At 34.0% G+C, this 14,762-nt stretch overlaps 1 protein-coding gene across 1 annotated transcript; it reads left to right on the plus strand.

Moving 5' to 3' along the window:
* The first annotated feature begins 1,405 nt into the window (after window positions 1–1,405).
* On the plus strand, window positions 1,406–11,825 carry LOC131946320 (succinate--CoA ligase [GDP-forming] subunit beta, mitochondrial). Its single transcript, XM_059307015.1, has 12 exons — window positions 1,406–1,522; window positions 5,713–5,857; window positions 6,599–6,698; window positions 7,146–7,236; window positions 7,477–7,629; window positions 7,957–8,046; window positions 8,152–8,248; window positions 8,433–8,594; window positions 9,518–9,660; window positions 9,918–10,038; window positions 10,453–10,580; window positions 11,092–11,825. Exons 1-11 carry the CDS (start codon window positions 1,478–1,480, stop codon window positions 10,560–10,562), a joined length of 1,257 nt encoding a protein of 418 aa, XP_059162998.1. The 5' UTR covers window positions 1,406–1,477; the 3' UTR covers window positions 10,563–10,580; window positions 11,092–11,825.
* The last annotated feature ends 2,937 nt before the right edge of the window (window positions 11,826–14,762 follow it).

A 14,762-nucleotide genomic window follows, 5' to 3' on the forward strand; every position in this document is an offset into this window, starting at 1 on the left:
TGACGTCACACCCGTAGGGGGGAGGGGGGTTGGTAATTTTTTGACGATGTGTGATGAGGGGGAGTGGGGGGAGGGGGTTCAGATGGTGCGACGTTACACTTTTGCTTTATAGATAAGAAATGTTAGAAAACAAAATTTAGACGTTATTTAGCGTTTTAGAAAACAGTTTAATAAATTATAATAGGAATTGATTAAAATACTCTATTTTGACATATTTCAGACAAGACTTTGGAAAAATATCGATGTTTAAAAAAAAATTCAACTGCAATTTTGAGGGGGTTGTAGGCTCAGGTGTGACGTCATTTTTTTTGGGGGGGGGGGGGTCTGGCTTTTTGTGACGACGTGTGACGGAGGGGAGGGGGAGGTAAAAATCGTCATTTATGGTTGACCCCACACATCTCAGATTTGTACAAAAAGTGGTTTATTTTCCGTTAATAGATTTTTTTTACATCAATGCTGTAAAAATTCTACCTATTTACTGACCTTAGTCAAATTTATTTTGCAGTTCCAGAATTGATTTATAAGCAGCTTGGGTCTATATTATTCTGTAAAGTAATACAGAAATCTATTTTCTTAACTATGACTGTGTATAATTCTATATAATACATCTCAAAAGGATGTGCTTTTTAATACATTTTTTCTACGCCTTTTGGAGCCACTACGGTTGGAGTCCGGGGTGAACTCCACGCGTAGATACGACTTGATTGCGAACTGCATTTTTGTTTTGTTTTTGTGCGTTTAAGTATGTTTTTTTTTTTCTACTGCGAGCAGTTTTTCTTCCAGACATCTCTGTGGAGCAACCTCTCCTCTTCCTGATTTTACCATCAGTAGAAAGTTGCCGGTTAATCTCCGAATGTTCGCTGATGGTAAAGGGCAAGCGGATCCTCATTAATAACCTAAGGCAGCTGTTTAGCTATGTCCGAGCGTTATCAGTGGTGGTCTTTGTCGTCTTCCAGACAGCAGCAACAATCTCACGTTGGGTTTTAACAAGCGCACCTTGGTGTTCAAGGACAGCAAGCTGGAAGCCCCTTTGCCCTTTTGCTGTACGATTGATGTAGGCATACATAATCTGGGTAAAGCAAACTTTAATTTTATTATAATTTGATGCCCCCCCCCCCCCTTGTATGGTGTCACCCGGTGTGGTCCGCTACTGATTCAACCATTCCGAGGCTAGGCCTAATAGTTTGCGATCCCAAAGGTAGTATTCTCCTTGGCTGCCACTGTTTTCTATATTACAGTGGTCGTAATATCGACATAGAAAAAATAATCTATCCGTCCCATATTCTTAAATTCACATTATATTCTATGCCAAAGTGAGATTTTAGGGTGCCCATTTCCCATTAAATATAAAATACTTCTGCCAATATGGCAACTCTTAATCTTTGACACACGTAGGCCTAAGCTTGCTATTTCTACAAAAAATGTACATTGGGCTAGATCTAGATATATTTGTGAAAGTAACCCACTGATAAAAATCATGGCGACGTCCCTGGTCAAAGTTAATTTAATTAAGTTGGCAAAGGTAACAAAACCAACCAATGTCAACGAAGAAATAGATAATTAGATTATATTTAACTCAGTGAGAGTGTAAAGTCTGAAATAATTATAAACAGTGAGAGTAGGCCTACATCATAACATTAGTAGATCTACATACATTGAAGTAGCTGCTGTATAGTAAAAAATGGTAATCTATCGTTTTGGGTACGTAAAATCGCCCGCGGCTATTTATATACGAAAACGTTACCTCATTGTCAAGGCTTTAATAGAAGTATATTGTCATACTTTTGTGTCAAATATTATAGATAAATGAATAATAAACCGGTAATCTATTGTTTTAGGTACGTAAAATCGCCCGTGACTAGTAATGTGAAAAACAGGTGACTCCTTACATTTTAATAATAGAGTCCTTTCATATGACGTCACGTCCGTTCGTGATACCTACGCCCGCCGCCACAGTGGTGTACACAAGACGTAAACACAATCAGCTGTTCGCCAGCGCTGGACGTGTTCACCAGCGCTGGACGCGTTCACTGTATGTAAAGAACCGCACCCGCGGAAAAGGAAAAATACGTTTAAAAACTTGAACTCTTAGGAATTGAAGATCCTTATACTGTTATTGACAGTTTCGTATAAATAAATATGTGGACAAAATTTCTAAATAAAAATACTGTTAGTAATACTGTTTGCGTTTAGAGTTAAAGTAGCCGAATCTGATCAAATGCAGTTCTCGATACTTTGTTTCATGTAAGGACAGTAAAATAATAAACTTCATTTTAATTATAAAAGATAACTATTAATAAAACAAATATGCTCGACCTTCACAAATACTAATAGTAAAAGACAAAGTCAAAAGTAATATAGGCTAATAAGAATAATAAGATCTAATAGTAGGCCTAATACCTGGCTCCGCTGGATAGACATAGAATCTAGAATCTACTTCTTTACTTAAATTTAATTACTTTAGATCTACATTCGATTCAAAATACACCCATAATAAATCAAAAGTAGTCATAATAGGCCTAATAAAGCATTTAATTGTCTCTAAGATCTAAAATCTCGCTCTAATTATCTAATCATTTTTTTAGCAAACGAAATTTTCTGAAATTGAAATAGATTATATGACTAGACTTAGATCTAGAATCTGCTACTTAAATTAAATTGTAAAAACTTTATACAAGCATGTAGTTGATATTATTGTAGTAGAAGGCTTTAATAAATTACTAAGGCCTACCTACTTAGTTGTCTTTTTACAGCAATATGTATCTGATACTGGACTGAGTTTAATTAAATTCAAATTCATATCTAGTAATTGGTCTACTAAGTTTTTGTAGCCTAGTAGTACAATCTAGATCATACCAGCCAACAACAAATAACCACATTATTATTATTTGGTTAATGATTAGGCTAATTTTTTTTTAAATCCACTGTTTATAAAAGAAACAAATCAAGCTAGAAACATTATAAGTGAGATGGTTTAGAATAATAACAATGGACCCAGTCTACAATTGATACAATTGCAGGTCTACATAGGGCCTACAGTCTAGTAGTTTACAGTAGGCACCTAGTGTGTAGCTAGTATACTAGTGTGTAGCTGTCCAGAGTTAAGATTCTTAATGCCTTAATGCTTTCCCCTGATAAGCCGTGTGTGCTATAAATGACATAACATGACACCGGGGTGAGAAGTGTTGAGGGGAGAGCAGTGGGACTTTCCCCTTTGTTCTCCCTGCTGGGCCCTGAGGGTCAAAATTATATAAGAAATACTATCTCTGTGGGGCTGGGTATCACGGAGGTGAGACATTTTCAGGGGAGGGCAGGGCAGACTCCTCTTTGGTTTTATTGTGGGCTAGATACAGGTGGGGGCAGCCATCATGAGGGTTGAACGTCAGTATTAATGTGTCTGATTACTTCCCTGCTGGATTATAAGGGTCTTAAATTGTATAACATGCTACCCAGATTGGTTATTACCCATGGATTATATTAGCCGTTGTAGTGTGGGTTTTGTAGGAGTTAAGTGGTCTCACGTTTGCTACAGTAGATAACCTCTAATATATTACTGCATTTGATCAGCTTCGTCTACTTAAACTCTAAACGCAAACGGTATTACTAACAGTATTTTTATTTAGAAATTTCGGCCACATATTTATATTATCCACGAAACTGTCAATAACTGTATAAGGATCTTCAATTCCTAAGAGTTCAAGTTTTTAAACATATTTTTCCTTTTCCGCGGGCGCGATTCTTTACATACGGTGAACACGTCCAGCGCTGGCGAACAGCTGATTGTGTTTACGTCTGATGTACACCACTGTGGCGGCGGGCGTAGGTATCACGTGATTTAGGTCACGTGTTTGCAAGGACTCTATTATTTCACATTTTGAGGAGAATTTATGTTTTGAAAAATACAAAAATGGTTCCTTGTTTCATTTATGTACCTGTTTTTAAACAATTAGGGGCCTATATTAAAACTTTTCAGTAATAAATGAACACTAGCGATGTTTCCAACAGATGCAACCATGCTCATTTACTATAGCAGCCATCTTGTTAAAGTTTTATTTTTATAGACTTACAGCGCAAGATTCAGGGGGAAGTCACTCTATTTTACAAATGGCTGCTGTTTATATAGCAAATCTTGCTTGCAGACACTGCTGTTTAAAGTTAATTTCTGGCCTATATTGATATATTTAGCCATTGATTTAGGTTTATTATTCAGTTATCTATAATATTTGACACAAACATATCACAATATACTTCTATTACAGCCTTGACAATGAGGTAACATTTTCGGACATTAATAGCCGCGGACGATTTTACGTACCCAAAACGATAGATTACCTAGAATTTTATTTAGATTTAGGATAGATCTAGAGATCTAGGTTAGAATCGGTTAGATCTAATCTAGTGATAGATCTAGAATCTAGACTAGATTCTAGCAAGGGCTAGGGTTAAACTCCATTTATTTTAGTTTAGTAGCGTATTTTATTCCCCGCTTCACGTTCATTCACCTCCAGTTGATCGTATACTATACTACTATGCTATACTACTATACTATAGAAATATAGATAGTAGGCCTACTATTAATAGGCCTACTAAATCTATTTAGAGAATCTATTATTTAGATCTAGATCTAGATTTAACTTTTTCTTCTTAAAAAAAATATGTTCGTGTCAGTTAAGATTTTCATGACCATGGGTGAAGTTAGTTAGTAAAGTAGAAACACATAATTGCAAGGCATGATACTATAAATTAACAATTAACTTACATGAACTCACAACGATCGTATGCTATGACCACACAGCTCTTAATTTTCAAATATCACTTTAAATGTATCAAGATTCAGATCTATAATTTACTTAAAATAAGTGTCAACTTATCGTTTATTGTGCTTTTTATAAAGCGCTGAGCAGCTTCAAAATCGGCCATCCTGTTGTCACCAAAGCTTCTTTTGGAGCTTAATGGGTAGCCTAGTTCTATACGATGGGAGCTTAATACATTTTTAAAGGGTCGAAAGTCTCAAGACTGCAAGCTTGCGTACGTTTAAATGGACGAGTGATGGATGGGTGAGGGGCTGTTTAATTGAACACCAACATAAGTGATAAAATTAAACGATGCATAAGTGTCACAACGGAAAAAATCTGTGTATAATAGTGTGGAATATTATTAGTACTTTATAAATTTACATGACTTTTTGAGAAATCAGAAATAGCGTAAATTACTACTTCCGGTCAACGGAAATTACTTAAATTTTGACAGAAGGCAAAGAATTAGATTGTTTACTTACATGTGAAATTTCATTTATCTATCTCAAACAGTACTCACGTTATAGGCTTTTGAAAAATTGAAAGTAGAATAAGTGCCACTTCCGGTTACTGGAAATCGCTGAAAAGTTGATACAGAACTACAAATTTGATATAATATAGATCTATATGAAATTTCATCAACCTAGCTGAAACAGTACTCAAGTTATTGTGTTCACAGACACACATACCCACATACACAAACACAGACATATGGTCAAGATTGCAAAATTATGATGTTTTTCCGACTCAGGGAGGTGTAAACATTTTTTTGTGTGTGTGCACGATTACAATACTTTCTCTTTTCTTCGTATAGGAGAAAGTAAAAAATGCTTAGTAAAATTGTAAAAAGAATGACTAGAACAAATAATCAGCTAAATTTTTTACAGAATTTTTTTTACAATCTATAAAACTACAGGCCACATCATTTTACAGACAAGTGCGATGGTTGAACCTTCATGAATACCAAAGTAAAAAACTGATGGCAGACAATGGTATTGCTGTACAAAAGTTTCAGGTGGCTTCAACAAAAGAAGATGCTGCTAAGGTTGCAACCAAAATGAGTAAGTAATTGTGTGTCTTTTTTATTTTAGAGGTCATCCACAAAATCCATCAAAGAAAAATGAAACTATTTTTTCCTAGGATGAAAAAATATCGTTAAAATAATTGTGGAATTTGATAGTAGACTGGTAACTAGCAAGGTAATGGGGAAGAAGGGAGAAAAAAAAGGAAAGCAAATATGCATGATTGTGAGTGCAATTAATACTAGTGCTTAGTAGGTTAGTCTTGTGTGAGTGAAAGATCTAGCTGCCCTTGTAGATAGATACAAGTCACCATCAAATGTACCACTATCTACAGGTACTCAAGTACTAAAATAGGTGTACATCAAGTTTATTTCTTTCAGACATATCTGCCTTATGTTCAAACATGTAGTTGAAAAAAAACCCTTCTAAGGATTATAGATTTTTAAAGATTTAAACTTTCTTTTATGAATTATTTACAAGTAAATGTATGTCTTGGCAAATTAATGGTCCTCTGCTCTGTTTTTAATCATTTGCATGGGGTATAGACAACTAAAACAAAATAACTTAATTACTTAAATTAATCGCTACAAATTAGAAACTTTCAGTTGGAAAAGAAACAATAGTGTGTTATCTAAGAAACTGTAGTAGATTTAACAATTTTCTTTATGTAAGCTTACATAATGGCTTTTACTGTGAACTTAATCTTAACAGTATCATAAACTGTAAGCCATATTTTATAACTCTCTATTCTATTATTGGTTTGTATTTTTTAATACCTAGATGTTAAAGAATATGTAGTTAAAGCACAGATATTAGCTGGAGGTAGAGGAAAAGGTACATTTGATTCAGGCTTTAAAGGAGGTGTGCATCTTACAAAAGAGTAAGTATATATTTATACATCAGTATGTTTTGATTTTGCTAAGTTTCTACTATTCACTTATTTCCCAAAACTATATAATGCATTAAAAATTATCATAATAACAAAACAAAAGCACTATTCAGACAGGTTTAGAACCCAAAACTCACACTTGATAGCCAGAATTATATCAATTCTGCCACACAGCACTTGAAAAACTTGTAAAAAAATAACAATATATTAAATAAAACAAACCTTTTTTTAAAATTATAAATATATACACGTTAAGAAATTGTGAAATATGTATGCCTATAAATAGAAGCTAAATATATACACGTTAAGAAATTGTGAAATAAAAGCTAAATTTAGCCACAGGATGTGAGAAGATATAGGCACTTCCATAAAGTAGTAACTCACACAAATTTTAATTTTTTTAGCAAGAATTCTAATAATAGTAACAATTCTTTTTAGCCCACAGAAAGTTAAAGATTTAGTTGAGAGTATGCTTGGCCACAAATTAATTACCAAACAGACACCAAAAAGTGGAGTTAAAGTAGAAAAGGTTAGTTTTATTACAAATTTTCAGAGTACTAAACTTTCCTTCAGTTATCTATTAAACCCCTGATCCTATGCACACAAAAAAAAGTAAATTAAATTTATAACAAAATAAGAAACTCATGTCAGTAATATCTATATTCAATGACATCATTTCTCCCATACACTGATTATCAGATTATGATTTTTACTTTTGATTTTAAATGATATCCAAATTAAAACCCAACTTATTCTAATAATCTTTAAGGTAATGGTAGCAGAGGCATTAGATATTGCCAGAGAGACTTACTTTGCTATTCTAATGGATCGTGCTTTTGGGGGACCAGTAATGGTTGGAAGTCCCAAAGGAGGAATAGATATAGAGGAGGTGGCTGCGAAGGAACCAAGTGCAATTTTCACTGTATGTAATCACTCAATTATTTTACATAAATGTTCATTTTATCATAAAGATGTAGAAGATAAAATGACATGAAATATTGATTTGAGCAGCACTAATAAGATGTGATTAGAATTTAATGCTGACTAAATATAATCATCAGATGTAGATTACATAGACTATTTACTAGTTAATCATCAGTGAAATATAAATACACTACTGTTTCTGTTTAGTGATATAGTTTTACAGCTTGTTAGATCAATATTAGTTTTAAAAATTACTTTATAACTTTGGAATTTAAAAATTTCTTTCACTTTTACCTGCACTCATTATTTATCAAAATTGAATTAGGAACCAATAGACATAATCGAAGGACTTAAAGATAGTCAAGCACTCACCATGGCTAAAAATTTGGGCTTTACCGGTGAAAAAACAAAACAGGTAATTTAGATAATAATTTAAGAAAAAAAATTTTTAATTAAAGTATTAACTGTTTATGTTACATAATCAGTTTGTATGTTTTTAAATAACATCCATTTTTATCAGGCGGCTGAGCAAATGCATAAGTTGTACAAGCTTTTTCTGAAAGTTGATGCCACTCAGCTGGAGATTAATCCATTTGGAGAGACAAATGATGGGAAAGGTTAGCTCTTAAATTCTTTTAATAATATGTTTGTATCCAACAATCACCACATGTTGCTAAAAAGTACTATATTTGTTTTTTTTTTGTTTATTGAAGAGATTAAAAACAAGTTAATTTAGATGACTCACACAATGTAAAAATCTCTTGACAAAATTAAGTTCTAAGCAATATTTCTTTTACATAGTTGTATGTTTTGATGCCAAAATCAACTTTGATGATAATGCCCAGTTTCGCCAAAAAGAAGTTTTTGCAATGGATGACATGTCAGAAAATGATCCAAGGGAAGTAGAAGCTGCCAAGCACAACCTAAATTATATAGGGATGGATGGAAACATAGCCTGTCTGGGTAAGTCATTTGAGCACATTTCAGATAACACACTCATATAAACAGGGCGACCTTCTTGTACAGTTTTGTCCATAATTTTACGATTTACACACCCAGGCTACAGAATTATGATTATGCCGCAAAGGTTTAGATTTTGTCTTCAGTTAAAATCAAAATCTTTGTTAGCATAAACTAGTGGGTTTTTGCTTGTGATAACTTCCAGTCTGAGTTTCATATTTAGCTAGTTAAAATTTCAGATATGTTATCAGGTTCTTCCCAATGTTATGGCAGACAGGAATAGTTGGGTCTATTTTATGAACTTTCATTAACCTTTTTTATGTTCTGTGGCCATTGATGAATATTGTAATCTTAATCATTGATTTACAAATTATTCAAGAAATAAGCAAATTCAAGTATGAGTGGGAGAAAAATAGTGACACATATGAGTGGTCACTGAGCTCACATTGGTTTAGATTCCTGTTTGAGATTGTTGTCTTACATTCCATTCTGAATGTCCAGGGCTTTTTTCTTGCAAGAATTTTGCTAGAATCTAGACCTTGACTCAAATATTATTTTCTTAAAAATAAATTTTAGTATGGGTCAGATTGTTGATTTTCATCATTATCCTGATAAGTTATGTGATGATGTTAAGTTATTCTTAATTACTTTGTATTAAAAAAAAATGAAAAAAACTTCTGAAAATTATGGGCAGTTTTAAATTTTTGCGTAAAATCTAGATCTATGCTCTCTTTACATAAAATGTATTTTTGGGGTAGGCAGCCCTGTATAAAACACACTTTCTTACATAGTAGGTTGCACAAGCTCTGATAATTTTTATAATAGTATAAAATTAATTGATATAAATTAAATATGTATTCTTTACCATAACAAGCATTTGGTAAGTTTACTTGAGAATTCACAGATAAATATAAACTTATTTTAAGTGAATGGAGCTGGACTGGCTATGGCAACAATGGACATTATTCAACTTCATGGTGGATCTCCAGCTAATTTTCTAGATGTCGGTGGGACAGTGACTGAAATACAGGTTTATAATGCATTTAAACTTCTCACAGCAGATTCACAGGTAAGTTCCACTTTATACATCACTTTTTAAGATAGACTGACCATCAGTTCAAAATGGTGTTTGTCTTTTATTTTATGCAGTCTTGTACTTATTATGTTATAGGGGATAGCATAGTAACACAATTGGGACATATTGAGGAAAGTAGGTCTTACTATATCATATTGATGTTAAAATGTAACTAAAAGTGTGTATACTGGTAAAGTTAAAAAAAAATTGAAGTAATTGCATGTAAACTTGTAAATTGTGTGACTCAATAGGTCAAAGCAATTCTAGTAAACATTTTTGGAGGCATTGTAAACTGTGCAACCATTGCAAATGGGATCTCAAATGCTTACAAGTCAGTGAATCTAACATTGCCACTTATAGTCAGGTTGGAAGGTATGTAAATATTATAATTATTTTGTCATATTAAAAATAAATTCTTCTTCTGTCCTATAATTCTGTAATTGAGATCAATTTCCTTGACCTAACCATAAATACTGAGATCAATAAACATAGTTCATTAAAAAATTGTGTGACTGATGTAACATATTTTTAACATCTTGCATGTTTTGGGCATTTGATATTATACTAAATCTGTGTAGGCTAAGGCTGATTTGTACCCTTATCTGTACTACAAATTTAGCAGTTTATCCTTAACTAGCTGAACACAGTACTGACAACATCACTGGACAAATTATCCCAAGTCTAGTTGGCAATATCAAAGGGAACAAACATACTGTTTGGTAATATGGAACAAATGAATTCAATTATTAGTATCCAACTATCTCTTGATTGTTATATCCATTTTAGGTACTAATGTAAATGAAGCAAAGAGAATATTAAAGGAGAGTAAAATGCCTATAATATCAGCTTCAGATCTTGATGATGCTGCTAGAAAGGCAGTTTCAAGTCTCAAATAACAAATAAGATTCATGCTGGTAGGTCTCACTTTGTGCTTCTCACTGTGTAGTAGATATAATCTTGATCCAACAACTTTAGAGCTATTGTAATCAAATTTCCCCATTCTATTAGAAAAAAAATCTTGATCAAACAACTTTAGAGCTATTGTAATCAAATTTCCCCATTCTATTAGAAAAAAAATCTTGATCCAACAACTTGAGAGCTATTGTAATCAAATTTCCCCATTCTATTAGAAAAAAAAATCTTGATCCAACAACTTAAGTTCTATTGTTATAAAATTTCCCCATTCTATTAGAAAGAAATCTTGATCCAACAACTTAAGTGCTATTGTTATAAAATTTCCCCATTCTATTAGAAATTTTTTTTGATCCAACAACTTTAGTGCTAATGTAATTGTAATCAAATCTCCCTATTCTATTGTATATAAATATACATTTATAATATTAATGTGTATGTTTAAAAGAATATATTTTGAGGAAACTGGCTATTTGAAGCCTGATATTAAACATTGATTTCAATTTTCTACAGCAAAGTGAGACAAGGACCTGTCAGATGTAGCTGTGTATTTGAATATCACTTAGTATATAGCTCACTTTTTGAAATATAGATGCTATTTTTATAAATAGATTATAAAATAAAATTCCATTGACAATAATATTTATTTGTTATTAAAGATCAATTGTGATTTCATTTTAGTTGTGATTTTGTCATATGATTGATACAAGTGCCAAAATAGATTTGAAAAATCACTCTTACTTAAGTAAAATACATTCCCTTGTCATATATGAAACATTAAAAGCCATAATTTGAGGCAATCAAATGTATGGTGAAATAGAATAATTAAAATTACAAATTTTAGAATTCTACTCGTTTTTTTTTCTATTGTTCTTGTATATAGGCCTATGTAATGGTTGTTTTCTGTGATGGGATAGTATTAGACAATTAGTCTTAAGTGTGTTTTTACATACAGCTGTTAAACCATAAAAATATTTTCTTTGTTAACACAATTGTTCATTTAGAAAAAATAGTTTCACTTTTTTATTGTTATTTATGTAAATTGTATATCCTTATGAATTAATCCTGTATGACTGGTTGAAAAAGATGACATGCAAGGATCAGTATGAATATCACAAGATTTTGTTGAATTATACAGATTTGTTACAAACAATGGCCTCTTCTAAACTTACCTTTTCATTTATACCTGTTATATGCTGAAGTACAGCTTATTGGCTGCTAATAAATAAACAGAAATGGGGTTTCTTTATTGTTTTTTAATGTTTAATTTCATGTGTGTTACTTGGAAAATCTTGCTATTTTGATTTATAATTTAATTTTGTTCACTATCCTCCTATGCAATAAAACAGTAGACACCCTTTAAAGCCAGCAGGTTCTAATTTAATCGCACACATACAACTGATACAAAAAAACTAGTTCTGTGACAGTAGCAATATGGTCTGTCTCGCATGCCTGGAGAGCGAGGGAGGGGCGGGAGGAGGGTTAGATAGTCAGCTTGCTTGCGTGGTGGTGTCCATGTAGAGAATGTATATTATATATGTATGTGTATATATATATATATATATATATATATATGATTATTGCTTACGATTATTAGCTGCCATCATGCCTGTGAGAGTATCCATGACCACCAACTGACCTGACTCATCGCTATTAGATCTATTAACACCTACATAATTATTTCCACCCTTCTAGTTTGTAGTCAGACGATTTCAACAGTTAAAAAGTGCCATTTTTGAAAGGCCACTACTGTAGGTAAAGGTATATCACTTTTGCTAACAGAAAACATTAAAGGTATTGTCTTCTCCTGTTTTGACAAAATTATCAAGGGAGGTAATAAGCAAAGTGACCATTTGATTAAAACGGCAATAGGTTACAATTAAAACGCAAACATAATACTGTCAAAATTTAGGAAGCAACTGCTCGAAGAATAAAAATGACATTTATAACCATAGCATGGTTTTTTAAAACACTAATGAGACCAAATGTGTCTTTAAACTTTTCCCAAAAATAAACGATTGATGGCACTTAGCGCTGACCAAATACTTGTAGGTGCATGCTATTTCAAATGAAGAAATCATTTCAGTAGATATCTATATATATAAAGCAAAGTGGTCAAGTGCCCGATAGGGCACTTCCCGGCGCCGCAGGCGCGTCAAATTTGGCACGATGGTGCCTTCGGGCGATAGAACACGAAGGCCGGTGACGGTTGGCCGAAAAGTCTACGGAGAAGGGGTCAAAACTGACCTCGACTGACCGGCGCCTTATATGGGCTATATTACGAAAAAAAATTTCTTCCGACGACCCCACTTGAAATTTTGTGAGGTGGTAGGAGAACACCTTGGGGTGTCACAAAAAACTCGCCATGTCCGGGAAAAATCGGGAATTGGGTCAAAACTGACCAGTCGTATTTCCCTATATAATCTTTGTATTTTATGGGAAAAACAGAGGGTCATTTCAAAACGGATTTTAGGGCACTTACCCTGTTTACATCTGGCTAATTTTTGGCATGTTTATAGGTAAATGGCTTGACCGTAGGGCAGACCTGTCGGTCTTACTCAAAGCCCTCGATGAGGGCTAAAAAGTGACCGCGAGTGAAATTCTCTTTATATGAGCTCTATTACGAAAAAAAATTTCCTCCGACGACCCCCCTTGATATTTTGTGAGGTGGTAGGAGAACACCTTGGGGTGTCACAAAAAACTCGCCATGTCCGGGAAAAATCGGGAAACGGGTCAAAACTGACCAGTCGTATTTCCCTATATAATCTTTGTATTTTATGGGAAAAACAGAGGGTCATTTCAAAACGGATTTTAGGGCACTTACCCTGTTTACATCTGGCTAATTTTTGGCATGTTTATAGGTAAATGGCTTGACCGTAGGGCAGACCTGTCGGTCTTACTCAAAACCCTCGACGAGGGCTAAAAAGTGACCGCGAGTGAAATTCTCTTTATATGAGCTCTATTACGAAAAAAAATTTCCGACGACGACCCCCTTGATATTTTAAGAGGTGGTAGGAGAACGCCTTGGGGTGTCACAAAAAACTCGCCATGTCCGGGAAAAATCGGGAAATGGGTCAAAACTGACCAGTCGTATTTCCCTATATAATCTTTGTATTTTATGGGAAAAACAGAGGGTCATTTCAAAACGGATTTTAGGGCACTTACCCTCTTTACATCTGGCTAATTTTTGGCATGTTTATAGGAAAATGGCTTGACCGTAGGGCAGACCTGTCGGTCTCACTCAAAGCCCTCGACGAGGGCTAAAAAGTGACCGCGAGTGAAATTCTCTTTATATGAGCTCTATTACGAAAAAAAATTTCCTCCGACGACCCCCCTTGATATTTTGTGAGGTGGTAGCAGAACGCCTTAGGGTGTCACAAAAAACTCGGCATATCTGGGAAAACTTCGTAAAGGGGTCAAAACTGACCAGTTGTATTTCCCTATATAATCTTTGTATTTTATGGGAAAAACAGAGGGTCATTTCAACGCAGACTTTAGGGTACTTAAGCTCAGTATATCTGGCTAACTTTTTGCATGCTCCTAGGACAATGGCTTGACCTTTAGGGAAAACTGTCGGTTACACTCAAAGCCCTCGACGAGGGCTAAAAAAAGACCGCGAGTGAAATTCTCTTTATATGAGCTCTATTACGAAAAAAAATTTCCTCCGACGACCCCCCTTGATATTTTGTGAGGTGGTAGAAGAACACCTAGGGGTGTCACAAAAAACTCGGCATATCTGGGAAAACTTCGTAAAGCGGTCAAAACTGACCAGTTGTATTTCCCTATATAATCTTTGTATTTTATGGGAAAAACAGAGGGTCATTTCAACGCAGACTTTAGGGTACTTAAGCTCAGTATATCTGGCTAATTTTTTGCATGCTCCTAGGACAATGGCTTGACCTTTAGGGAAAACTGTCGGTTACACTCAAAGCCCTCGACGAGGGCTAAAAAGTGACCGCGAGTGAAATTCTCTTTATATGAGCTCTATTACGAAAAAAAATTTCCTCCGACGACCCCCCTTGATATTTTGTGAGGTGGTAGAAGAACACCTAGGGGTGTCACAAAAAATTCGGCATATCTGGGAAAACTTCGTAAAGCGGTCAAAACTGACCAGTTGAATTTCCCTATATAATCTTTGTATTTTATGGGAAAAACAGAGGGTCATTTCAACGCAGACTTTAGGG

This window comes from Physella acuta, unplaced genomic scaffold (assembly GCF_028476545.2).
Source record: "Physella acuta isolate Inbredline_101_S28 unplaced genomic scaffold, ASM2847654v3 ptg000552l, whole genome shotgun sequence".
NCBI lineage: Eukaryota > Metazoa > Mollusca > Gastropoda > Physidae > Physella > Physella acuta.